The sequence below is a fragment of the Anomalospiza imberbis genome, chromosome 17, assembly GCF_031753505.1.
Source record: "Anomalospiza imberbis isolate Cuckoo-Finch-1a 21T00152 chromosome 17, ASM3175350v1, whole genome shotgun sequence".
Taxonomy (NCBI): Eukaryota; Metazoa; Chordata; class Aves; order Passeriformes; family Viduidae; genus Anomalospiza; species Anomalospiza imberbis.
Window position 1 is genome coordinate 16252227 of NC_089697.1, and position 25715 is coordinate 16277941.

General features: G+C 54.2%; 1 protein-coding gene across 1 annotated transcript in view; it reads right to left on the minus strand.

Annotated features, from left to right (window-relative positions):
* LOC137484432 (centrosome-associated protein CEP250-like) overlaps positions 1–23631 on the minus strand; it is a 47554-nt gene extending 23923 nt beyond the window's left edge. Inside the window, exons 1-3 of the mRNA XM_068208299.1 lie at positions 23266–23631; positions 22484–22638; positions 21200–21541 (exon numbers count right to left, since the gene is read on the minus strand). Of these exons, the coding sequence (XP_068064400.1) occupies positions 21200–21541; positions 22484–22638; positions 23266–23539 (771 nt within the window). The 5' untranslated portion in view covers positions 23540–23631. The remainder of the gene's footprint in view (positions 1–21199; positions 21542–22483; positions 22639–23265) is intronic.
* Between the last annotated feature and the right edge of the window lie 2084 nt (positions 23632–25715).

A 25715-nucleotide genomic window follows, 5' to 3' on the forward strand; every position in this document is an offset into this window, starting at 1 on the left:
TGTTTAAGGCTCATAAAAGTGATTAAGAATGCTGAGACAACCACAAGTGCATTTTTTTTCTCTGCTCTCTGTTTGGCAATATATCACTAGGTTTTCTAGGCAGAAGAAAAGTCTTGCTGCTTACATCAGAGATTCCTCTCTAGGAACAGACCTTCAAGAACTAAATGAGCCTGCTTGTAAAAGCTTTGGCAGGTATTTTTTGCCCTCATCTTCGATAGCGTTCATCTGTGACCTAGGGAGGAATTTTGTTCCCCAGTTGACAGGAATTGGCTTCTGAGCAGGGCACAAATCCTGCGTGGAAGAGAAGAGCTGCACCTGCCTTCTGCAGGGCCTGTCTCTCCAGAGACGGACAGCCCCTGGATGTCACTGCCAAGTTAAGGTTCAGAGACCGATGCAGCTTCAAGTGTCTGCTTCCACAAGAGCAGCTTTGGGCTCCTTGAGCAGAGCTGCAAAGGAGCAGGACAGCTCCTGCTGAAGGTCTGACATCTCCTGCCTGGTCCTTGCACAGCTCTCAGTGTAGTTCTGCCGGTGGTCCTGTCGGTCTTGGGCCAGCTGTGACTGCAGCAGGGACACCTGAAAGAGGCACAAGGCCCGGCTCAGACAAGCCCACGCTGGCAGGAGCACCTGCAGCCCCACGGTACCGGCTCTCGGGGCAGACACAGCCTCCAACTCCAGCCCTCACCAACTCTCTGCCCTGGGGCAAGGGGAAGGGAACAGGCTCCCACACAGAGCAGAGCTCAGATGATCAACAGGTCCAGTTCAAGGCTGGCAAAGCCTTCCCACGGACATCCCCCAGCCACCACAGGTCTGTTAGAGAGAGTTCTCACGGGATTTAGGAACCCAACTCTGATTTCCAAAGCACACATTTGGGCCACCGAGCCCTTTTTCCACAGGCTGTGCCTCAGCACGAGGGCTGCTGCTCCCTTCAGTTCCTGGAGGACTCTTCTACTTGAGCTGCTCAACAGCCAGCCCAAGCATGAGGGGAATGTGGTGCTTGGGGTTTCCTGGTACTTTCTTGAGGCATTTGAGCACCCCAAGCCCCCTATTACACGTCCCCCTTTTATACTGGTATGTTAATTATGGCTTTAACTGATTTATATTTATTGATATTTATTATGCCTCTACTCAATTTTACTTAATTTTCAGGGATTCTTAAAGGGCCTTTGGGGTTTTTCTTGGTTTTGCCACGTTTCAGTGCATAGTCTGCCTTTCCCACACTCCATTGTCTAAATGGAACTAAAATATAGCCTGAAATATTTCCTACTTATTCAAATTTATTCCATTTTGGTCAGTTTTGTGTAAATTTCGAGGAGGTTTTGAGGCTTTTTGGGGTCATTTTGCGTACCCTCCCAGACAATTCCTGAGGGCACTTTTCCCCGTTGTCACTCACTGAGGGGGGTCGGGCTGAGGCCGGAACTCCTCCCCGTCCTCCCCTTGCCCATCACTGCCGCCGCTCCCCTGCCTCGCTGCCAGTGGCCCCTTGTGACTCTGAACTTTGCCCAGCTGCCCCAGTCTGGACTGGTTTATGCTGGTTTATTCTCCCCCCTGCCCAGGTAGTGGAGTTCCAGCACCCCCCACCGCCCAGAGCGTCAAATTCACGTGGCTCGAGGGTCGTGTCCACAAAGGAGACAGAGGAGTCCTGTAAAAGTCCCTTGGCTGGAACAAAGGGAGGGAGTCCATCAGGGTCTCTCTCAATTAGCTGGAGCAAGCAGCCTTCTTTTCTCCTTTCCTGGCTGCATTTTCTCCTCAGTCCCTTTCCCCCTTGGCTGAGCTACTTGGGAGGTACTCGGGACTTCCCGATCCGCCTATCCGTGTCCCCCTTAGTATGTGCCCTCTGTAAGACACACAAGCCATGATCATTGCAATCAGCTGAATCCATTAATTTATTTTAGAAAGCTTTACTAATTGCCATGGACTTCTTCTCAGGGAAGAAGAATAAAGACTTAATAGGGTTTTGAATATTAACTTTGTGAGAAATTATGCTCACTTTTAAAATTCCAAAGGTTCATTAAACCTGAACAAAATTGCAGCAAAAGTCTGTGTAAAATGACTACATAATATTGGCTTTCACCTTTACGTATTAGCTTTTGCATGTGGTCAGTGATTATAAGTATTTAGAAATAGTACCAACTGTAACTCTTTTTAGCTGCTTGTGAATATAATAGAATCTATCAGCTTAAGTGTGCACTGTATTGCTCATAGAAATAGTGTAATGAATATAATATCTGTGTAGCAGTTATGGAAATAAGAGTGTGATGAACGTATTGTAGAATAGAAAAGGCTTTTGTGTAACTAAGAAGAACAATGTAAGGCCGTCCACTGACCGACCCGTCCAAGTGATAAGATAACCGTCACACAAACCAGAGCACCGGAGGACAATTAGAGAATGCCATGTTCCATTTAAGGAGGACACACTAAATCCTTAACAGAGGATGTAAAACAGCAGGATGGAGACACAAGAAGAAATAAAATATATTGACCTGATACCCAGGATGTTATGCAGACAAGCCGGAGTGTGAAGAAATCAAACAAAGGAGTTCCCGAAACCTCAGAAAGTTCAAAAGAATGTTTGACTAATGTACAAAACACACGAATATGCATGTATCTCGGTGATGTAACTGTATAAAGGTGATGAAGGTGATGTCACCTTCTCCAGACCCCCAAAACCTCCCCAGAGACCCCCCAACCCTTGCTGCACTGGTGGATGAATGGCTCTATGTGTTTGGAGGTGGGGAGGGGGCTCGGGGGTCCTGGGTGAATCCTAGGGGGATTTGGGGCAGCTACAAGACAAGGGGGCCTGGGGAGTTTGGGGGAGCCAGGGAAAATTCAGAATGGGGGCAAGGTGGTGGCGTCTGGGGGGCTGGGGTTGGCAGCTCTACATGACTGGAGGTCAGGAGGAGCCCTGAGGGGCGTTCTAGGGGGGTTTAGGGAAGGTTTTGGGGTTCTACAGGATGGAGGGGGGCTGGAGGGGTTGGAGGTGCTGGAGGAATTTGGGGACGGGTGGTTGGGGGCTTTTGAAGGGCTGGGAGACAACTGGGTCTCCTTGTTTGGAGATGGGGAGGAGCTTCAGGGAGTCTGAGGGGAGCTCTGGGGAACTTTGGGCAGGGCTAAATGGGCTGGGAGAGCTTCAGGGGATCTGGGGGGGCTGGAGGACATTTGGAATAGGGGAGATATGGGAGGGCTGGGGTGGCTGGTGGGCGACTTGCTCTATATCTTCGGAGGTGTGGAGGGGGCTGGGGAGGCTGATTTTGGGGCCCCTCCTGATTTTTGGGCGGGGACCACACAGCTCAGGCCATTTTCTCCTCTCATCTGGGTGGGGGCTTTAGGGGTCCCAACTTCTTAGGGTCCAGGGTCCCTTCCTGATTTTGGGGTCCCCTCCCCAGGCTGCACATCTGAGGATGTTTTCTCCTCAGAGCTGTTCCAGTTCCCGCTGTGAGGGGGGGCCCTTGGGAGTGGTTGGGGCTTGGGGGAGGGGGAAGCCCTCCACCTGCCCACCACCAGCTACTCCATGGTCTTCCACCCCCCTCCCACACCCTCATCCTCGGTGGGTGGCACTCCACTGCCGGGGGGGGATCTGGGGAGGATCCTGGGGGCTCTGTGGGGGAAGATATGGGGGACACTGGCTCTCCACCATCAGGTACAAGCCATCCTGGGGCAGTCCTAGGGCAGGGCTCGGGGGATCTCTGGCTATCTGGAGGGGGCTGAGAGGGTCCTTCAGGGGTCTGGTAGGGGAAACAGGGGGAGATATGGGGGGAATATGAGGGAATACAGGAAGCTATGGGGTCCCGAGTGGGGATATGGCTGGAGAAATGGGGGGGGATACAGGGGGTACAGGGTCCTGGGGGCCTCATGGAAGGAGACATAGGAGAGATATGAGAGGCACAGGGAGCTGAGGACTCCTTGAGGGGATTCAGGCAGTCCTGGATGGGCTGGGAAGAGATATATGGGAGGCAGATGGGTAGTACAGAGTCCTGGGTGGGAGATATAGGAGGGGAGATGGTCGGGTCCTGGGTGGCTCTGGGGAGGTCCTGGGAGATCCTGGGGGCTTCTGGGCAGGTTGTGGGAGCAGACTGCGGGGGAGAGATGGGGGAACAGGGAAAATGCGTGGATGCAGTTTGGCCTGGTTTGGAGGAAGCACAAGCAAGGCCTTATGGATAAACTCTTTATTGATGGAACAAGGGTGTGAAGTTTGCTGTCTAGAGGCCCTTCAGCTCTCCTGCCACACGCCTTGCTCGCCTCAGACGAGCTTTGAGTGCACTGATCTGTGCCGTGCTCTGTCCTGGGCAGGGGGCGTTGGACCCTCCGGAGGGATGGGCTGTGGGGAAAACTGTGGGTCCAAGGAGGGGAGAGTGTCCTCAGCAGCACAGCTCTCCTCTCTGCCTTGGCACGTGGCTGGGTTTGGGACAGGCCATTGGAAATTCTGCCTGCAGGTTGGTGCAGGCCTATGCCGAACAACCCACCCTAATACAGACTGAACGATCCAATTTGCCATGGTCCTTATGTCCCAAGTGTTGCCTGAGATTGCTGGATTCCTTTCTCTCACCAAGTCCCCCTTCACCATTGCTGGATACTCGGGCTCCATGGTTTTGGCATAGCCTGTCCCTTTTGCATGGAGCTGTGTTCCTAAGGCAGGCAGCTTTACTCCCGTGCTTTCTTCCTGGCTCTGTTTTTCAGATGCTCCAGGGAATCCTGGTGGCATCTGTCCTCTGGAGACCTTACCCTTGGGAAGCTTCAGGATTTTGGTGTAGTCACAGCTGGAGTCTCCTCCAAACTCAGAAGCTACCATGGATTTCTAGAGGCAGGGAATATTCTTGACAACTTGGATGGTGAGATAGTCAAGGCAAGCGTGTAAACGTCCTCTGTCTGTTTCAGCTTCCTTGGGTGTGTCTGCTTGGGTGGCTCCTCCATCAACAAGCTGCTCCTTCTGCCTGGCTGCCCTCCCTGACTCAGAAGCTTTGGACTCCAGATGGTCCCCCAAGATCTCCAACACCATCGCTGGAAGCTCCTTGGCCACCAGTTCTATTTCCTGTTGGCGGTCTAGTGGTGGCTCTGCAGGCTCTGTTCTCACAGAGCTGCCAAAAACTCTTCCTCTGATCCCCTGAGCAGTGTTTCTTAAGACACTGACACGCTGGTCCCAAGGAACCTTCCGCCTCGCAAACACTTTGTACACAATGGTCTCAAACAGCTCTTGGAGCTTCTGGCCTTCTGCTGTGGTCAGCTGCTCAAAGACAGCTTTAAAGAGGCCATCGGCAGTGTTGTCCGGCTTCCTCTGGGAGCCAGCGGCTCTGCTGGCATCTTCCTGAGCCAGCTCAGCTGTGGAGTGGGTTTGGCCCTTGTCTAAAGGTGCTTTCACTCTTCTGAATCTCCCTGATTTCAGGGGGGTCTCTTTGCTCTTCTGTGGAGGTGGGCAGGAAGGTTTCTGAGGCTGCAGCTGCCGCTGTGCCCTGCAGGAAGTGTCAGTGGTTCCTGACAGTTTGGGACCATCCTTTAATTTGGCCAAAAGTGGCAGAAGCCCTTCCAGAAAGGTGACACCAGGTTGTGGGTCATGGCGCCTGGACAAGCACTCAGCCCCTGCGTGCTGAGGATTCCTGCGGGCCCAGGCCGGCACTCTGCTTCAGCCAGGCCACGAGGGCAGGAGAGAAGGGCTTCCCTCAGCACGGGGTGTGCCTGCACATGGCCCTGCTGCCCGTGCCCAGCTCAGCGCCCTGCGCTGGCTCAGCTCCCAGCCGTGGAGTCCTTTCCACACCACAGCACCCAGCCCAGCAGCACAGCCCTGCACAGTCCCATGGCCCTGAACACAACGCTTTGCCTACCTCTTGCCGCCCCAAGATCTGCTCCGACTGCAGCTTGGTCCTGGTCAGGCACTGCCTGCACTCGTTGAACTCCTTCACAGTGCAAATCACCTGTGGAGGGATGAGGACAGAATCTCCCAGAAACTGTCAAGCCATGCTGTCAGCCTTCCCCAAAACAGCCTGACCTCAGTGGGAGAGGAGCTGCCCCCAAGCCCTCCCCCCATACCCTGGTGTTGGGGCCACTGATGTCCCCCCAGCCAGGGCTGAAGAGGCAGCGTGGGGCAGGCTGAGAAGGGCAGGACTGGGGCTTGCCAGGGCGATGTTGGCGCTGCTTCTGCTCCCAGAGACACCAGCGCACGGCTCTGTCCTCTGGCAGCAGCAGGCGGCTGCAGCAGGGGCTGTGGGAGCCCTGCTTGAAGAGGGCTGTTCTTGATCAGCCTGATGTCCAAACCTACCTTGTTGTCACTGGTGCTGCAGCCCTGTTTCTTCAGCATCCGCAGGATGTCCTTGCGCTTGTGGTAGTCCTGAAGGTGGGGGTCATGCAGGCAGTTGTATTGCAGGTTCAGGTGGTGCATGTAGGGGTCGTCCAGACTGAAAGAAGGACATTGCCAGTGAAGCTGTAAGAGACATTTCCCAGAGTATGAAGGAGGCCGGAGAGCTGTAAAGAGGTGCCATGCGGTACCTGTGGAAAGAGCAAGGTACTTTGAAGACCAACACTTTGAAGACCATCCTTCTGAAGACACAGAGACCCTCACAGAAAGACTGCGGGGCCGTGCTGGGCCAGGCTGGGCTGTGATGGGATGGGCTGAGGGAGAGAAAACAAACCCCAGCAGCAAATAGACACCTTAGGCCACCAGGAAGAACTGCTGACCCACCCACAAATGAACCTTCCAGCTGAAAAGGTCAGGCCCAGTGCTTCAAATGCAGACAGTGGAGAGGGGATGAAACCAGTCTCCTCGGGTTAGGCAGGCTCAAGGGCTGTGTCAGCCTGGAGCTTCCCTCTGCTGCCCAGCCCTGCCTGACTGTAGGGCTGCAGCTCCTGCTGTAGAGGAGGTGGCCACAAGAACTTCTGTGCATGATGAGGACCCCATGAAAGAGGAGAGCTTTTCTGCGCTCTTTTATTTCCTTACCTTTTCCCCCAGCTTTCCCTTGCAGAAGACAGAGTTGGACTTGGGCTTCACCTAGATCTTGACTCCGAGTGGGAGGTCCAGCAGGTCAGAATCCATCAGCCCGGTGGCTCAGTCTCCCAGGTGTGGCGTTCCGGGGCCAATCTGTGAAGACACAGACACTTGGGCAGTAGCTCAAGAAGCCTCCTGCACAGCAGGTGCAGGAGAAGGAGCTGAGGCTCTTGAGGGTCCTTAGGCCTAGAGCAGACCCGCATGCCCCAGGCTCAGCGGCTGAGCTCTCTCTATCAGCCCACTGCTTTCCTCCCCGTCATTCCCAGTGCACTCAGCAGTGCCTCTGCCTTTTGGCAGGACACCAGCAGTGAGATGGAGCTCCACAGCTCCTTCCAAGAGCTCTTGTGGTGCTCCTGTCCACAGGCCCCTTCCCCCCTCCCCTGTTGTGTCATTCTGTCAGGCAAAGCTTCCTCACCAACAGGAAGGAATGGGAGGAATTGCCACGCCAAAGATGCCCAGTTTGGGGGCTGCTTTTCCTCCTTTCCCTTTTTAGGGCTTCTTCCCTGTCATGGCCAAGCAGCAACGGCTGGGGAAATTGCAGAAAACTGGATATTTGGCCCATCCCTGGCAACGTGAGATTCCTTGGTCATGTTTTGAGAAAGAGAAGAGAAGCACGGGCTGAGGGAAAGCCTTCTCCTCCCCTTTCCTCAGGATCCCCTTCAGCCCAGACACCTCTCTGCCGCCTTCCCAGTCTCCCCTGCTCTGGCTTCTGCTGTTCCTGTCTGCTCTTGTGATGAATGCTTTGATCAAATAATCAGATCATATAAAAGGGTTACTATGATTATAAGTAGACAGTTGTGAAGTATAAGGTATAGAAATGTCAGGAGCGCTGTGTTTGGAATGTAACTGGTGAAACCTCCCCAGGAAGTTACTGGACCCTTCTGTTGCAGTCACGCTCACCAGTAACACTGCTTGGAAACCCACTATCCTTCCCATCTTGATTTTAAGATTAAGGATTCCAGTCAGTAGACCTCAGGAGAGATGAGCAATGATTGGTTTAGAATATTGGCGAAGTTATTAACTCTTAGAACCAATCAATGTAAAGGTTAAATTTAAGAGTGGGCATAGTATGCGCAGTATGTAAAAGAAGGCACATAATGATGATTCAGCAGAAAAAGTAAATAAAATGGATGGGTTTTGTTTGTTAAGTGGAACACACTTCCAGAGGAGTTATCCCTGTGTTCCCAGCACCTGAATAAAGAAGTGTCTGCTTATTCACATCAAATTGGTATTGGATAAGTTCCCTTTTTCCTGTTTGGTGACACTCTCTGTTCCTACCCCTTCTTGGCTGGATGTGGCGAGGTCTCTGGCGCCCGTTCCTCCAGCCTGTCTGGTTCCTTGGGGCAGCTTTCACCCTACAGAGCCCTGCCAGCCTCGCTCTTTGCACAAAGGCAAGAGACAGGCAGAGCAATCTGTTGGAGGTGCAGTGATTGATCACCACGGGGCTCTTGGGAAACAGCGAGGGGCGCAGCCCAGGGACGCTGTTCCTCTGCTCCCAAAGCAGTTCCTGGCACACGCTCCAGCTGCAGCTCTTCTCCAGCTTGGCCAGGGGAGGAGCAGCATTGGCTGTGCCCCAGCTTCCCTGGGCCACGTGAACTGCTCAGCCACGAGGGCCGTGAGCCCCGCAGTGCGTTCACGCACACCCGCAGCTGGGGCAGTGCTCAGGCAGCTCCAGCAGCTCCAGCGTGCGGTCCCGGAGGCCGAGTGGGCGGTCCTGTGTGCAGTTCCTTGGCAGCTGCAAAGCACAGGTGCTGAGGAATACACCTGGTGCAGGTAGCTCGGGGTGCAGCTGCAGTGCCAGCTCCAGGCTGAGCTCTGGCTGGCAGGAGCCCAAGGGAAGAGCCCGTGACCTGCTGACCCTTGGCATGACAAAGAGCCCAAGGACCTGTGGCACAGCCAGAGACAGTGGCCGCTCAGAGACAGGGCAGATGCCAAGCCTCGGGAGGAAGAGCTGAGACTTTGATGTGCTCTGACCGTGAAGGCGTAACAGCCCAGGGGTTCGAGGTCCCTCCCTGGAGGCACCGGCTCGGGCTATTTCTGTGTTCCTGTGCTGCAAATAAATTGTTTTTTGGAATGAGACACGTGAGACTCTGCTGTGGGAAACCTGGCCTGACTGTGTGAGAGTGGGGGGAGTGCAGGGAGTCAATGGGGGCACCCTTTGGCTCACCTGAGCCACCCACTGCAAAGGGGATTTGGTCCCTGCAGGAACAGTCTGGTGATGGGAGTGTGAATGCCAGAGTGCCTCGGGGATGCTCAGACAGGGAAGTTTCCTTAACAACAGGGCTGCCTGAGAGCTGGAGCAGAGCCCAGGCCGTGCATCCGCTGGGCTCTGCCCGTAAGAAACCGGGCAAGGTGCAGCAGGGTTCCCTGGTGTGGCAGGGCATCTCCCCTGCCACGAGAGCTTATCTATTGCTTGTTCTTGCCAATTGGTGGGATAACTCTCTCAAGACCCCTTGTCTCGTCTTAAGTAGTCCATTGTGCTGTTTCTCTTTCTGTCCTAGGGTGATGTTATGATGCTTGTATCCCCAGTCGTCTGTTCTGTTTATGCTGGATATTGTATTCAGTGCCTTCAAGACTGGTTCTGAGAGCAAAGGAGGGGAGAAGACGAAGCACGGAGTTTGTTACCAGATCGCACTCCTCCACATTCTGCTTGACTGTGTTGTCTGGGCACAAATGGAGCAGAACAGAGCGCTCCTTTGCTTTTTAGTTAGTTTAGCTAGCTGAGGCAGTGAAGTTTTCCCTGGACTGTCTTTCTTTCTTTCCCTTTTCCTGGAACCATTCGAACCTGCTCTGGACCAGGACCCGGGGAGCACCGAGAGCTCGCACTTTGTGGCCTACTCTGGGCAGCAGCCTTTCCCAGTGCCGGAGGGACTGATAACAGAGCGAGCAGCCACAGGAGAGACTTTCTGAATTTGTCATCTCTTCAGAGCAGCAAATGAGTTTTGTCATCTGGTATTGTTCATTTTTTTGCACGGGACAGTGCTTTGCCTGTTAAATAAACAGGTTTTCTCCACTTCTCTCTGAGGAAATTTTTCCCAAACCGGTTGCGGGAAGGGGGCTGTGGGGGTTTTCTTTCTGGGGGGGGGGGGGGGGGGCAGAGGGGGGGAGGCTTTTGGCCAACCCCCTCCCAGTTTCTGTACTGGGCAGGAGGTTCTGTGGTCCAGAATATCCCTCTGGCCAGTTGGGGTCAGGTCTCCTGGCCATGCTGCCCCTTGCTGGCAGAGCGTGGGACACTGAAAAGTCCTTGACTGGGCTGCAACTCAAACATCAGTGTGCAACCAACACTGTTCTCATGCTAAATCCTGAATGTAGCCCTGGACACACTTCTGGGAAGAAAATTAACTCTATCCCAGCCAAAACCAGTGCACTGGAGCATCCCAGGAAGAGATAGGCGTTTGGGGAAGTGTATTCCTGAATGGATGCCACCTTGCTTTGTGAAGGAGCTTGACCTCCCAGAGGCCACACCACTCATCCAGGAGGTATTGGGTCAGCTGGAGTGGACCACAGAGGGAGAAAGGTGGCTCGAGGGGCTGTGGACCTTCTTTGACAGGATGGTCCCCTCCAGGACTTCAGATGTGGACATGAAGTCGTTCATGAATCATCTCCAGAATACGGCAGTGCTGCCTATTCAGGGGAGTAAGACAGACTCAAAGCACCTACTGCCACTATCCTCCCTCTCCAAGGTTCTTTTTGAGTGTCATTCTAAAGTAGAAAAGGTGCTGCACAAACTGGGCATCCCTGTGCTCCAGCAGTCCCTGCTGCCCTGGAGTTTTGCCTACTGTTGCCTGAAGCCAAGGGCACTGCAGGTCACAGATGCCAGGGCTGTAGTGGCCCATCTGGCAGACACAAGAGCTGATCTCTGCTGGGGGGATTTAGGGGAGCAGGACGTGTCAGCCCTGCTAAGGTTTGTCCAGGAGGGAAAGCTGGATTCACGTGCACTGGAGCAGCTCCTCCATGGAGAAGCATGCTGCTTCTCACACTAAGCCAGGACCCCAAATGGCTGGCCAAGCGTTTGAAGGGGGAGTTCACCGATGACCAAGAGCTCTTCATGACTGTGGTACTTCCCCGGCTGTCCCAGCTCACACAGCAAGACCTCATGGAAGCTGTACGCTCGTTCTTTGTCCTGCGACCCATCTGTTCCACTCAGAGCGTGGACGCCATTGTGGCAGCATTTCGGAAGGCGGCCTTTATACCAGATGCCCACAGAACACTGCGCCTGGCCTCCTACTTCTACCATGACATGCGGCTCCAAAACCGCTTTGCGCCTAAATCTTTCTTTAAGAAGCTACCTTCGAACTGCATAGTAATTGTGGATTTCTTCCTTAAGGCAGGTGTCCGCACCAGCCTCTCTGTAGAGGACTTTGTGGCGCTGGCTGAGGAGATAGAGCGTGAAGCCACTCAGGCTACATGCCATGCTGCAGAACTGCTGGAGCGACAGCAGGAGATGCTCAAGCAACTTGCAATCCTGTTGGAAAATCCTGAGGAAAATTTCCTGAGAAAAATTGCCTCAATCCAATTCCTGCCTCCACTGGATATCCCCCCAAACTTGATGAACCTCCACCCTCCTTTTACAGACTGCACTAAGGCCGTGGCTCTGAAAGGCAGCGTTTCCTACTGCAAAAATGTGGCTGAGCTCCTGTGGACATCAGCCACCATCCTGCCAGAATCCCTTGAACTTGAGGAGCGGTCCCTGGAGGCCATGGAAGTCTTTGCAGAGATACCCACTGCCCTGGTGGTGGCCAACCTGGAGCATGTGTGCAGGGCAGCCTGCTCGACAGAACTGCAGGTAAGCACACGGGCCAGGGTGCCCCATAGCATGTACAGCTTCCTGCAGACCCGTCTGAAGGAGGTGGACGCAGAGCACCTCTCTGAGCTGCCCGTGGTGCAGGCCAAGTCATGGGACATGGCCAGGCCATGGCAGGTGGTGACATCACTCCCGGACGAGGCTGACTTTTACCCCTACCTCCTCACGCCTCACCCCCACGTGGCTGCCTTTGGAGATCTCCTGCAACACCTTGGTGTCGTCCTGGTCCCCACACTGACTCACTACAGCCGTGTCCTGGCCCAAATCTACCAGGAGAGCCATGGCAGTGGAACCCTTTCCAGTAGCCAGGAGAAGACAGTCCTGCTGGCCACACGGCATTTCTTCCAGCTGCTGCGGGAGGAACCGGAGCCCCCCGATTGCTCTGCTGTGGCTGAGCTGTACCTGCTGAGCACTGCTGACTGCCTGGAGCCATCCCACAGACTGTGCTTCAATGACTGTGTGCCCTCAGAGACCGCTCGGGCCCTAGAGAAGACCTTTGTGCTCATGGCTGCGCTGCCAGTGTCTGGGTGTAATGTCAGGTGGCTGCTGCAAAGGCTGCCACCGCACCTGCGGCCGCGGGCACTCTCAGAGGTGACAGAGAAGCAGCTGGAGGAGGGTGGTCCGCAGCCATGTCATTACGGCTCTCAGTGCGCTGCGCAGAGGCGTCTCCAGACCCTGCTGGTATCCCCGTGGTTTAGGCTGGGGCTGGAGTCCCTGCTGCAGTGGCAGACCCCCAAGGCTACGATGGGAATGGAGGGGGATGGTGGCTTTGCAGTGGAGCAGGTGAAAGTGCAGTGCTGCAAGGACATCTGCACTGTGCTGGTGCACAGTGGGGCAAAGGTGGAGGGCAGCTCCCAGTCACAAGTTATCTATGTGCGCCCGTCTGGTGGTGCCCAGCGGCTCCTCTACATCCGGCATGCAGAGATGGTGCTGAACTGGCAGCAGCTGAGGGTCGTGGAGACACTGGCACAGGAGATCAATAACATCCTGGGTGGGCAGCTGGAGGCACAGGCTTTGTCCGTGCTGCGTGAAATGCTGGTCTGCCAGGAGCCACAGGACGTGGCCTTGGTTCTGGAGGCGAACAACGTGGACCTGGTGGGTGCTGCACCAGAGCCAGAGAAAAGGCTGCAGGAGGAGGCTGAAGCTGATCCATGGAAGGATCCCAGCCTGCCAGCCTTGAGGCCTCTGCATGGTGTCAGGGGGCCAAAGGTGTGGGTCCAATACAAACCTGTGAGTGCTGCCCAGCACCACAGACAGGGAGGCTGTGGCTCCTGGCTGAGCAGTGAGGAGCTCATGGCCCTGACTCCATCCGTCCCCGAGGCCCTGCGTTGGCTGTGTCAGGCCACGAGTGACCTGCAGGCAGCCCGCAATGACATCCGGCACTGCTGCCCCAACTGGGTGCTCTTCAAAGTGCACCAGGCCCTGGAGAAGGCACTGGTGGCGGCCGTGCTTTGCCGTGGTGAAGCTTTTGCGGGCCACAGGGGGCCGATGGGTACGGCCCAAAGGCTGGAGGCGGAGGAGCCGGAGCTGAGGGGCCTTGTCCTGGACGTGCAGTGGTTGTGTGACCGTGGCACGGACGGCAAGGCCACACAGTACCCGAGTTACCATCCCTTTCCCATGACCCCCAGTGAGGCCTTCCCCAGCGTGGATGAGGAGGAGGTCCTGAAGCGGGCACAAAAAGTGCTGGTAACACTGAAGGACCACGTGAGCAGAAAGTGACAGCTCCCCACCAAGGCGCACGGCACCTGGGCCAAAGGACCATCAGGCGCCCATCAGAGACCCACCATGGACCTGTTGTGGACTTGCCGTGGGCGTGCCACAGACCTGCCACAGCCAATTCCAGACTGTCCAGCCCTGGCAGGGGAGTTCTGGTGGCAGACGCGGGCCCAGAGCACTGGACATCACAGAGTTGCCTGTGCCATTGGCATGTCTGGAGTGTGCAGTAAATAAAGTGCAAAATAAATGCTGCAATGCTGGAAGACCCTTCACTGACAGTGGAGTCAGGGACATGAAGAAGTCATGGGCAATGGGTGTTGAAGGTGGAGGTGGTGATGAAGGAGTTTGGAGAACTGTGGTTGGTCAATTTTGGCTAGCCAGGTGCTCACTGAGCCACTCCATTACTTCCCCTCTTTGACTGAAAAGGAGAAGAAAATGTGATAAAAATCCCACGGGTCAGGGAGATCACTCACCAATTACTGCCACAGTCAAAACAGACTCACCTCAGGGAAATTAATTTATTTTATAACCACTTAAACAGAGTAGGAAAATGAGAACTAAGAATAAACCTAAAACCACCTCCCCCTACCCTCCCTTCTTCCCAGACTCAGCTTTACTCCCAACTCTTTTACCTCCTCCCCTTGAGCAGTGCGCAAGATGGGGAACGTGGATTGCTGTCAGCTCATAACACTTGTCTCTGCTGCTCCTTTCTCCTCATAGATTCCCCTCTCCATGGGAGACAGTCCTGCACCAACTTTCCCAATGTGGGTCCTTCCCACGGGCTGCAGTTCTCTAAGAACTGCTCCAGCAAGGTGCCTTTCCCTGGGGTCCAGTCCTTCAGGAACAGCCTGCTCCAGTGTTCTGCCAGCTCCTGCATGGACTCCTCTCCACAGAGCATAGCCCCTGCCAGGAGCCCGCTTGTGGCAAGCACATTTCTCTCTCTCTCAGGATTTTTCTTAGAGGTGCACAGAGAGAGAGAAGGAGAAAACAGTTTCTATTTCTGCTCCTTGTTTTTCCTTGTGGAATGTGTTTGGAGAGTTGTTTACCTGGGGTGATTGCTGGATTGGATTCTGGTCAGAATTGTTTGGGCCTGATGCCAATCGGATCCACCTGTGTCTGGACTCTGGAGAACAGGGTCACAAGCTGTTGGTTAGTTAGATTTAGTAGTGTTAGAGAAAGTAGCATGTAGTTTTAGTATCCTCCTTTATATAGTCAATTAATGTATTATAGCATAGTTATAATAAAGAAATCGTTCAGCCTTCTGAACTGAGTCAGACATCATCATTCTTCCCACTGGGTTCGCCTGCCTTTACAATACCTGCTGGAGCGTGGGCTCCTTCCAGGCTGCAGATCCCTTCAGGGCATCCCCACCCGCTGTGCTGTGGGCTCCTCACATGGGCTGCACTGGGGATCTGTTCCTCTGCTCACCTACACGGGCTATGGGTCAAAATCCACTGTTGCTCTCCCATCTTCTTCCTCCCTGCCAGCTGCTGTTGCACAGCAGTGTTTAGCCCTTTTTTAGTACCTAATCCCAGAGGCCCTCCCAGCATCACTGGTTGGCTCAGCCTTAGCCAGTGGCAGGTCCCTCCTGGAGCCCTCTGGAGCCGGCTCTGCCCAACACGGGAGCAGCTTCTGGTGTCTTCTCATAGAGGGTCACCCTGCGGGCCCCTGCTACCCGGATGTGACCACGCAAACCTGCGACAAGGATGATGAGGCAGTACCAAAGGGAGCATGGGGTTCTCAAGAAAAGCATGAGGTAGGGGAAGCAGCAAGAGGAGTTTAAAAGTTTCAAGGAGCTGGAGTCATTGCCATAGGCCCAGAGACCATCACCAAAGTCCCAGTGTGACTCTGCTGGTATGAGGCCAAGGACATGGCCTGCCCCTGGGCCAGGGCAATCCCAAGCACAGACTCAGGCTGGGCAGGGCAGGGGTTGAGAGCAGCTCTGAGCAGAAGGACTGGGGCATGTTGGTGGACAGAAGTCCCAGTGTGCCCCAACCCCTTGCGCTGTCACCCAGAAAGCCCCATGTCCTGGGCTGGCCCCACAGAGTGGGCAGCAGGGGACAAGGGGGATTCTGCACCTCTGCCCTGCTCAGGTGAGACCCCACCTGCAGAGCTGCCTCCAGCCCTCGGGTCCAGCATCAGAAGGATGTGGAGCTGCTGGAGTGAGTCCAGAGAGGCCAAAGAGATGCTCCAAGGTCTGGAGCCCCTCTGCTCTGAGCCGAGCTGGGAGAGCTGGGAGTGTTCAGCCTGGAGAAGAGAAGGCTTCAGGGAGACCTTAGAGACATTTCCAATGCCTAAAGGGACTCTAAGAGAGCTGAGGGCTGACCTTGGACAAGGGCTTGGAACGCCAGGACAAGGGGAATGGCTTTCCACTGGCAGAGGGCAGGGTTAGAAGAAACTCTTCCCTGTGGGGATGGTAAGACACTGGCACAGGTTGCCCAGAGCAGCTGTGGCTGTCCCGTCCCTGCACGTGTCCGAGGCCAGGTTGGAGGCGGCTTGGAGCAACCTGGTCTGGTGGCAGGTGTCCCTGCCCATGGCGGGGGGTGGAATAGGATGAGCTTTGAGGTCTCTCCAGCCCAAACCAGTCGGGGATTCTATGCTGAGGTGAAACATCACCATAGTTGATGCCAAATCCAGGGGTTGCCAAGCTGCCATGGCATCATGTCCATTGAGTGGTCCCTGGCAAGGTCAAAGGGCAGCTCCTGAGGAGACAGGGTCATCTGACTGGGCCAAAGCTGCAGAAGTGGGATGCCATCACTCAGTGCTGAAGGCTCACTGTCAGGTGCCCTGACCCTTGACCGGTAGAAGCTGGAGGCTCTTGTGCCTTCAAGGCGGGGCAGCCTGAGCACATGGCTTCTGCCTCTCCTGCCTGTGGTTCTCCCCTGTCTGGGCAAGGGATGCGAGCTGAGCTGAGGCTGGACATGACATCAGTGCGTGGCATGTCTGTCAGCCGCAGGGACCACAGAAATGGGGGTGGCTCCAGCCAGGAAGACGCATTGCTGCCACTCACCGTGACAGAAAACGTGGAAAACAGAAAGTTTTGGTTGCAAAATACAGCTTAAAGACTAACTAGCAAATGAGATAAAAGAATGTAAAAGTAGACAGACGGGATGTTGAACAGAGCTGGAAGCAGTGGAAAAACAGATTATAAGGCACCCAAGTGGGTTTTGTGGCAAAGTTATGTAACAAGAAACAACAGTGCATGCCCTAAGAGAAGTTCAAGGCAAGGGCACTTCCAGTTTTGAGGGCTCACTGTGAATATGACCACCAGAGACCTCTTTAGATGACCCTCCAAGACCATAAAGGGACTTCCAGCAAGAGGCAGAGGTGGGCAAAATAGTTCTATGAAAAGTAATGTTTATGTATGAGCTAGGAACTACCTTGTGATATGTATGATCATGGTGGAATAAGCCCCCTGTTGTAAAGTTTCTTCGATTAGAGGAGACATTCTCTGCATATAAATATTAGTCATTAATCAACAGTAATGCTGGCTCCAGGGATGATCTGGAGTGGGTGGTGTCACCACAGCCTGGCCACTTCATACATCTGATCCAGCAGCACTGAGCCCGCTGGTTTGGGCGGTTTTCCCTTGGCCATTCACTCAGTCCATATCTCACCAGTCGGGCTGTAAGGGGACTGCGTGGCTGCTGAATGTTTTGCAATGTCGGGCAACACCATGCCTGGTCTCCCGTAATTTGCAGAGTCGCTCAGGTTGGCCAGGCACCATGTCCCTGTGCTAAATCTGTGCTGGCTGTTCCCAATGCCCTTCTCTCTCAGTTGCTTGAAAGGGTGTCCAGGAGGATTTGCTCCATCACTTTCCCAGGGATTCCAAAGCAGCTGATTAGCCTGTAGGTCTTCAGACCCTCCTTTGTGCCCATCTTTAAGACTGCTGTAGTTCTCAGGAAGTTCTCAGGAACCACCTGCACTGGCCAGGCTCTTCTGAAGACAATGGACAGCTGACGTAGCTTCCTCCAGTCCTTAGACCTGGTGTATGCCTGGCTTAAGATTCTAACTATTCTCCCTAACTATTCTCCCCCTTCCCTACTGCTGTGGCATATGAATGTGAGAGACACAAGCTAGAAGCAAGTGAATTGGGTTTATTGCAAAGTTAAGACATTATTTATACATTTTATTGTGAGAAACTGTGCTCAGCAGTTTGCTCAAAAGCGGTTGCAGGCCTGTAATAAATCCGTCCTTTTGACGGCTTGTTCTTCTTCTCACAAGGTTTACAGGCTTGACAATCAGGACGCCTTTCCAGTTTTCAGATCGTGTGTAATCAGCTTTCTTCCCCATTTCTCAGCATTCTTGCTCACATGATGCAGGGCAGGCTTCCTCTTAACTCCATAACTGCTTCCACAGCAATGTCTGTACACGCCCCCTGGATAACTTGATTCTTCTTCCACATCCCTCCTTTCTGAGATGAGGTTGGTCAGAAGTTTCCGGTTCACTTGATCTCCTATCACCCAGGGTTGTGATTCTGCTTTTCACTTTGCTAAGTTATTTTAAATTATGCCCTCAACCCTTGACCTTGTATGTCACACCAGTCTGGCACAGTTCCTCTGCAGGTGACCTCCACTGTCACCAACAACAGGACCTCTTTTCCTTTAGCCACTGCCAGTGAGAGGGAGCATGGATCATTACATTTTTTCCCACTTAAGATATGGAGCAGAAATCCCTGTTGTAAATCCTGCCAATTCTTTCTGAATTTGTGCATACAAGCAAAGACGCCTTGCACAGAATCTACCTTCTTGGAACCCTGGAGGTCAGTGGCACAAAGTCTAGCGGTGGAGCCTGGAGGACAATGCTGAGTCCAGTCCTTGCTGACACCTTTGTCAGTAAACTGGGTGATGGGGCCAGGGGGTGCCCTCCCACAAACCGGGAGCGGTGGCTGCTCTGCCAGAGAGAAGTGCTGCCATCCCGAGGGACAGTTCAACAGGGGTGACAGTTCTATGACAGGTGCTGAGTCCTGTCCTTGGGAAGGAACAACCACAGGCACCGGTATCTGCTGGGGGCCACCCGGTTGAAAAACTAAAGTTTGGCAGGGTCCTGCTGGACACCAGGATGCCCACGGGCCAGCAATGTGCTCCTGCAGCAATGCAGAACAGCGTCCTGGGCTGCACCGGGAGCTGCGACACAGCTGCTGGAGGGAGGGGATCCTTTCCCTCTGCTCCACAGCAGTGAGGCCAGCCCTGGAGTGCTGGGCCCAGAGCTGGGCTGCCCAGTACAGGAGACAGGGACAGACTGGACAGAGTCCAGCACAGGGCCATGAAGGTGACGGAGGGACTGGAGCATCTCTGCCGTGAGGAGAGGCTGAGAGAGCTGGCACTGCCCAGCCTGGAGCAGAGCAGGCTCAGAGCATCTCATCCCTGGGGATAAATACCCGGGGGGAGGCTGCAGAGGGGACAGAGCCAGGGACATTCCAGGGGCCTCGGGCACCAAGTGACACACAGGAGGGGCTCTCTGAGCTCAGGAGGCACTTCTGCACTGGGAGGGTGGCCGAGCACTGGTGCAGGTGCCCAGGGAGGTGGTGGAGTCTCCATCCCTGGAGAGACTCAAAAGCCACCTGGACACATCCTGGGCAGCTGGCTCTGGGTGGCCCTGATGGAGCAGGGGCTGGGCAAGGTGACCTGCAGAGGTGCTTCCAGCCTCCCCCGGCCTGAGATTCTGGGACTCTGAGAATAATCAGGCTGCAGTTTCCTAAGGACAAATGACAAAGCTCCACACATGGCAGGTTTCTCCTGCTCTCACCAAAGTGGTTCATGTCACATGTCTCCCTTCTGCAGATTCCACCCTGGAGTGAGGATGCTTCTCAAGGTCATGCCTTGAGGCTGAGAGAAATGTTTGCCCGTGGTCCTTGCTTTGGGTGAGTAGCATCAATCTTCAAGAATTGGTTTTGCTGGCTTGACTAGAATTGCTACAATGTTGCTTCAAAACATAATGCACTATACTGGAAGTTATAGGTCTCTGTACTGGGTAGTAAATAACCCTGATAAAGATCTATTAGTTTAATCATGATCATCATAAACTCTTTATTTTTCTATAAATATATCTTTCATCCTATGGAACACAGTTGTGTAAAGGTTCAATTTCACCTATACTATCCTTTAAACATAAACTACTGACTAAGTCTAAGACTGCATCCAGCTGCACCCTGGCTGCTCTCTGAGTCGTTCAGGAAGCAAGGAGGTCCCTTCTGCACCTTGTGTCTCCTGCCTGCTCCCTGCACAGCTCTCCAGGTGGTCCTGTCGGTCTTGGGCCAGCTGTGACTGCAGCAGGGACACCTGAAAGAGGCACAAGGCCCGGCTCAGACAAGCCCACGCTGGCAGGAGCACCTGCAGCCCCACGGTACCGGCTCTCGGGGCAGACACAGCCTCCAACTCCAGCCCTCACCAACTCTCTGCCCTGGGGCAAGGGGAAGGGAACAGGCTCCCACACAGAGCAGAGCTCAGATGATCAACAGGTCCAGTTCAAGGCTGGCAAAGCCTTCCCACGGACATCCCCCAGCCACCACAGGTCTGTTAGAGAGAGTTCCCACGGGATTTAGGAACCCAACTCTGATTTCCAAATTTGGGCCACTGACCCCTTTCTCCACAGGCTGTGCATCAGCAGGAGGGCTGCTGCTTCCCTGAGCTACTGGAGGAGTCTTCTGTTGTAAAAGTCGACGATTTCGATAGGCAGGCTTGTGGACAGGAAACGTAAAGCAATCTGGGGGGAACACTCTCCTAAAAGTTCTGTTTCTTCTCCTTTCAGGTTCCACCTGCACGTTGGATGGGAGAGAGGGTCACAGAAACCTGTCAGCAAACACGGAGCAAAAAGACCTGTGGACATCATGGCAAGGAGATCTCTGCTCTGAGACCCTGAATTGCACTAGACAACACTGGGGGCAAAAAGCTCTCGCTGGGGGCTGTGCAAGAGAGGCCAGTGTGTGTGCGGGGACACAGGGCCAGGGAGGGAGGCAGCGGAGTGAAGGTGCCCTTGTGAAAGCCATGGGCTGCCCCAAGAGAGAGGACAAACAAAAGGGTGTGCCCACAGCAGGGACAGGGAGAGGCAAGGAAACAAGCAGAGGTCTCCAAAGCACTGCCTGGGCTAACGTGCCAAGTTCCAGAGGAGCCTGAGGCTCGGCAGAGGCAGTGAAAGCCCAATTTACCCGCTCGCCACTTCTGGGCTCAGTGGTTAATTCAGGCCTCTCTCTCTTCTCCTCTTCTAGTGATGCAATTGGTTGCTTGGATTCCAGGATGGTCCCTGAGCCACGTAACAGCTGTTCCACTTGTGCTCCAACAGCCTGCAGGGTATTTAGAGAGGAGATGATGCCCATATTTCAAACACCACAGAAGCTGTCCCTCAGGAATCTCCATCTCAGGAAGCATCCTCGAAGCACCAGCAGTGCAGCTGCTCTTCAGCCCTCTCAGTACAAAACTCAGCTGGGTTTAGTGCATCCCTCTGCTCACCTGCTCCATTACTTCCCACACCAAATCCAAACCCCCATGTGTTGCATGGGCACAGGAAAAGCAGCTCCCCATGCCTAGCTTTTGGCCTGGAGCAGACTGGAACAGTAAGCTCCAGAGCTGGAGCAGTCTTTCTGGGCGAGCCAGGAAACAATCTGGCAGTCAATGGTCTCTGGCTGGAGCCAGGCAGACAGACAAGGCTGCCTGCTGCAGCCCGGGCTGCTTTACCCAAGCAGGCCTGGACTGACAGGGATAGAGACCCACCTCTTCATGGGAAACAGCACTGGAATAATTCAGGGACCCTGGAGTGGACTTAAGGTCAATGCCAGTGCCTGCCTGGATACCAGACTTTCCCATCAGGATGTACAAGTGTTTCATCAGAGTCCCTTTGGCAATTTCACTTTTCTTCAGTGCAGCACTCAGTACTTGGGTGTTCTCTCTCCATTTCTTCAAAGAAGCAGCCCCATGCTCCAACTCTTCCTGCTCGCCTTCTCTCTCCACTTCCCATTCTTGAGTATTTTCCTTATGATATCTTAACTCATCTGCATGCATTTCATTCTTCTCTTCCACATCTCTCATGTGCTGCTGGTTCAATTCCTGTCCATGCTGCCAAAACAGGGAGAAAAAGGGTCACTCATTCGCCCCCTCGGTTTGCTTTTCAGACCAGATCTGGACTCCTGCTGCAGGGGCAGGCACTGGCTGCCCCTCTCTCTCTGCCCCTCGGGATGCTGCAGACCTTTGCTGGGTTCCCCCCTTGATTCTGCTCCTTCCCTCAGCCTGTCCCAGCTTCCTTTCTGCCCTTCCCCAAGCTCTTGCAGCCCCACTCCAGTGCTCCTCTGGGGAGGAGCTGCCAGAACTGCAGCCAGGATTTCAAGTCCATGCTAAGCAGGATTTAGGCAGTGCCACGAGGATGTGCTCTCCATCAGGGAGGAAGGGAAGAGCAAACACCGCCAGCATTTCCTTCCCTGGGCTTGGGCTGACAGCAGTGGTTTTCCAGCTCTGCTGTGTAGAGTTTCCATGGCTCCATCCCCGAGAGCCCCACTGCCCTCTCTTGGAGCAGCAATGGCCAGATCCCTCTGTCATCCTCTGCTGCCACTCAGGACGAGTTCTCCCCTTGCAGGCACACGTCCTGGTGTGGATCAGCACTTGGCTTTCCTCTCTTCTCTCCCCACTGGCTGCTCTCAGATGGCCAAGGCCAAACACCTTTCTATTCACAGCAAACTTGGTCTTCTCACCCCTCCTTCCAGATCCAGATATTTAGGAATCTGGACATGGGTTTGGACACGAGGAATTCCCCAAAGCATGCAATGTCCATAGAGGCAGTGTGGACATTGAGGACTAAAGCTTCTAGGGCACAGAAGCCCAGCATGGAGGAAAATCAGCAGGCTCAGCATTAACTGGCTTTGACATGACTACAACATCTTCTCCTCCTTATTCAGAAGAACGCAGTTGGAGAAGTTTAACTGGAAAAAGGTGCTCCTTAGAACTATTAACTGAATGTGCAAACACAGCTAGGAAATGGCCCTTTGTGGCATCTGCCAATCTCACCAGCACATCCATCCTTTCCTTCTGCAGGCTCTCCAATTTCCTCTGCAGAGATGCCACCTCCTGACGAAGAGTCACAGCCTCTTCCTGCCTTTCACAGGCCTCTTTCTCCAGGGCAGTTTCTCGAGAGGTGTGCTTGACTGCTGCCTCCCACAAATCTGCAGCAGGGAGGGGGAAGGAACAGGAGAAAGGAGAAGGGGAAAAGCAAAGCAAAGGCAAACTGATGTGCATCCTGCAGAGACAACAGCAGTGTCTTCTCTGCCTGGCTGAGTTTGTCAGGCCCTGAGCCCACAAGGGCTCCAAAGCTGACAGAAATGAAGGAAATTTGCAGGCAGAGAAAAAAGCAGGAATGAAAGGGGAAATGTTCAGAGGGATGGGAAAGTGTGTTTGCTCTAGGCCTTGTGCAGAGTGAGCAATCCAAGAGAGACAAAGGAGAGGGGATGCCTGTGCAGCCCTGCTCCAGAGAAGCCAGTAGCCTGGAGGCTCTGGCAGGGCCTGGAGTTTGGGGGAATCGAGCTGAGGCATCCAGCTACAGCTCCTCAGCACAGACACGGCACCTGGAAGGCTCCAGCTGTGCACGGGATCAGCCATGGCACAGCCGGATGGCACTGCCAGCCACAGCATCTTTCTCAAGAAAAAGCTTTCACTGGCACTTGGATGGATAAATCTCCTGCTGGTTGTTTTTCCCCTCTGCCATCTCTGGGCACTTTTCCTCTGCAAGCCATCAGCGAGATCGCCGCAGGTGAGGCAGGATGGGGCAGTGAGTGGGAGAGGAGAAGCTGTACCTTGCTCACTTTGCTCCAGCTGTTTCAGCAGCTCCTGATTGTGGGCTCTGAGATGGTCCCTCTGAGCCTGTGTCTTCCTCAGCTCCAGCTCCACGTCCTTACACTGTATGGCCATGGCCTCTGCTCTTTCCTCAGAGCTCTGGAGCCTCACACGCAGCTCAGACACCTCAGCCTCCAGCACGTCCACAGAGTCCCTCAAAGCCCATTCGCCTGCTCGAGACTCCTCAAACGTCTGCAGCAGCTGCTTCTTTCGAGTTGTTTGGGAAGCCTCCATCTGCAGCACTGTGTCCTGCAGGGCCTGGATCTGGAAGATGGATGCACAGAGCCTCAGGGACAGGGCTGCTCCTGAGGCTGCAGAGTGGGCCGCAGGGAGAGCAGCAAAGAAGAAATGATTTCAGGCAAAAACCATGCCAAACCAAAAGGCAGAAAAGCAAGGATCCCAAAGGAGACCAATGTAGAGAAAAGAGGGAAAGGGAGGCAATGGGCATCCTTGAGGCTGCAGCTCTGAACAGCAGCTGAGATGGCTGCGCTGGAAGTGCCCTGCCCAGCCTGCCATAGCCACCTCTTTGTCCCCACATTGCTCAGTGCCCGGCACAGGCACCAACTCTGTCTGGGACAACACTGCTAACTGAGGGACACAGAGGCTCCAGAGGAGTCTGCTGCTGCTCCCCTCCCAGATTTCCTGCTGGGAGCCGGGAGAGAACGGTGCAAAACTTGGGCAGCAGACAGCAGATCCAGCCTCGGCCTCAGGGTGCAGCAGCAGCCCCGGGCAGAAGACGGCAGCTGTGCGTGCTGCTGGGAGGGGAAAGAGGTTGGGGCCTCCAAGGCAAAGGTGCTGTTGTGTGTCCCTGGAGAAGAGGATGCCACTGCACAGCTTACCTGGGTGTTGAGCTCCCGCAGTTGTCCAGCGCGGTGAGAAGAGAGTTGCTCTGCCTGCTGAAGAGCAGAGTGATACTGAGACACCTGATAGTTCAGCAGCAGGTTCTGTTTTTCCAGAGTTCTGAGGCGCTGGTTCTTCTCCTCCAGAGACACTATCAGCCTAGAAGGGAAGCAAGCAACTCATTGCTACACGGTATCAGATTATATAAACTCTCAGGACTTGCAGCACCTCAGGGAAAAACTCCTCTGTCTGATGAGGTCTGTCTAAACAACTTGGCTGTTTGTTCTCCCTGCAGTCAAAGCCCAGCATGTGCCTACTCTGCTTTTGGCCCTAAAAGAACAGGGAGTTCCTGCCTACATGCCCTACCTTCTTTTTGAGGTGGGAATGTGAATACAAACCTAACAAAGTCTTGCAATGAAGACGCCCTCCAGGCACCGGGGCACATTTTATGAGGAACCATGCAACAGAGCCGCTCTTGTTGCTGGGCTGCCTCCGAGGGCAATCTGGCCTAGATCAGCAATCAGGGCCTTCAGATGGTTCTGCCCAGAAAAAGCATCAGAGGCCAGGCTGATCCACATCCCAGAGGCTTCAAATTACAGGACCCAAGGTGGAGCTGATGGATGTATCCAGCTCCTTACAATGCAGCTCGGGCAGTGTCAACACACCCACCTAAAAACACAATACCCCCAGAGGGAAAGAGCTACCCCCAAATCCTTTCTCTGCAGAAAACCTCTGTTTGAAGTCTTAAAATAAAGAAAATGAAAGACAACATCCAGACAAGGAGAAGTGTCTGCACGGAGAGTTCAGAATCTGCCACTTAGGAAATGCTGCCAGAGCCCCTGGCAGGTGCAAAGAGGGCAAAGAGGGAATCCATTCACCACAATGCAGAGTCCCACAGGCTTTCATTTACCTGGCTTTTTCACTCTCTAGGACATCCACCGAAGCCTGCAATTCTGAATTTTGCTGAGCCACTTCTTCCCAGCGATTCCTTTCCCTCTTCAAGGACTCCACATGCACTTGCAGCTCCTTGTTCAGATTTTCTGCCTCCTCCAGGATCTTCTGGACGTGTTCAACCTCCGACAGCTTCTGCCTGGACTCTTCCTGGGCCTCCCTCACCTCTTGCTGGGCTCTCTGGACAGTTGTTTCCCGGGACTCTCGGGAGGCTGCCAGCTGAGATGTCAACTCTCCCACCTCCAGTCAAAGGGAACAAAGCAGTCAGGGGCTGCAGCCACAGCTTGTCACTGTCAGCCACAGCACAGGCTGAGAGGAAAGGCAAAGGACAACTTTCCATTTCTCCCTGTCCTGAGAGCACCAGATTCACACTGGATATGGACAACTTGTTTCAGTCTCTAAGTGGCCCACCACCAAGGGCACCTGAAAAAGCACCTCCCAAACCAAGGCTGGCAAGGAGAGGCCAGCAGGAATCCATGCTGATGGTTGCTGGCCAACAGCCCAGAGGACTAGCCCAGCTGTCCAGAGCAGCAGCTGAGATTCAGCAGAGCACTGTGTGTCCTACAGAGCAGCTGCCATGGAGCCCCCAGAGCCCGAGACAGCCCCAGGGATCACCCCA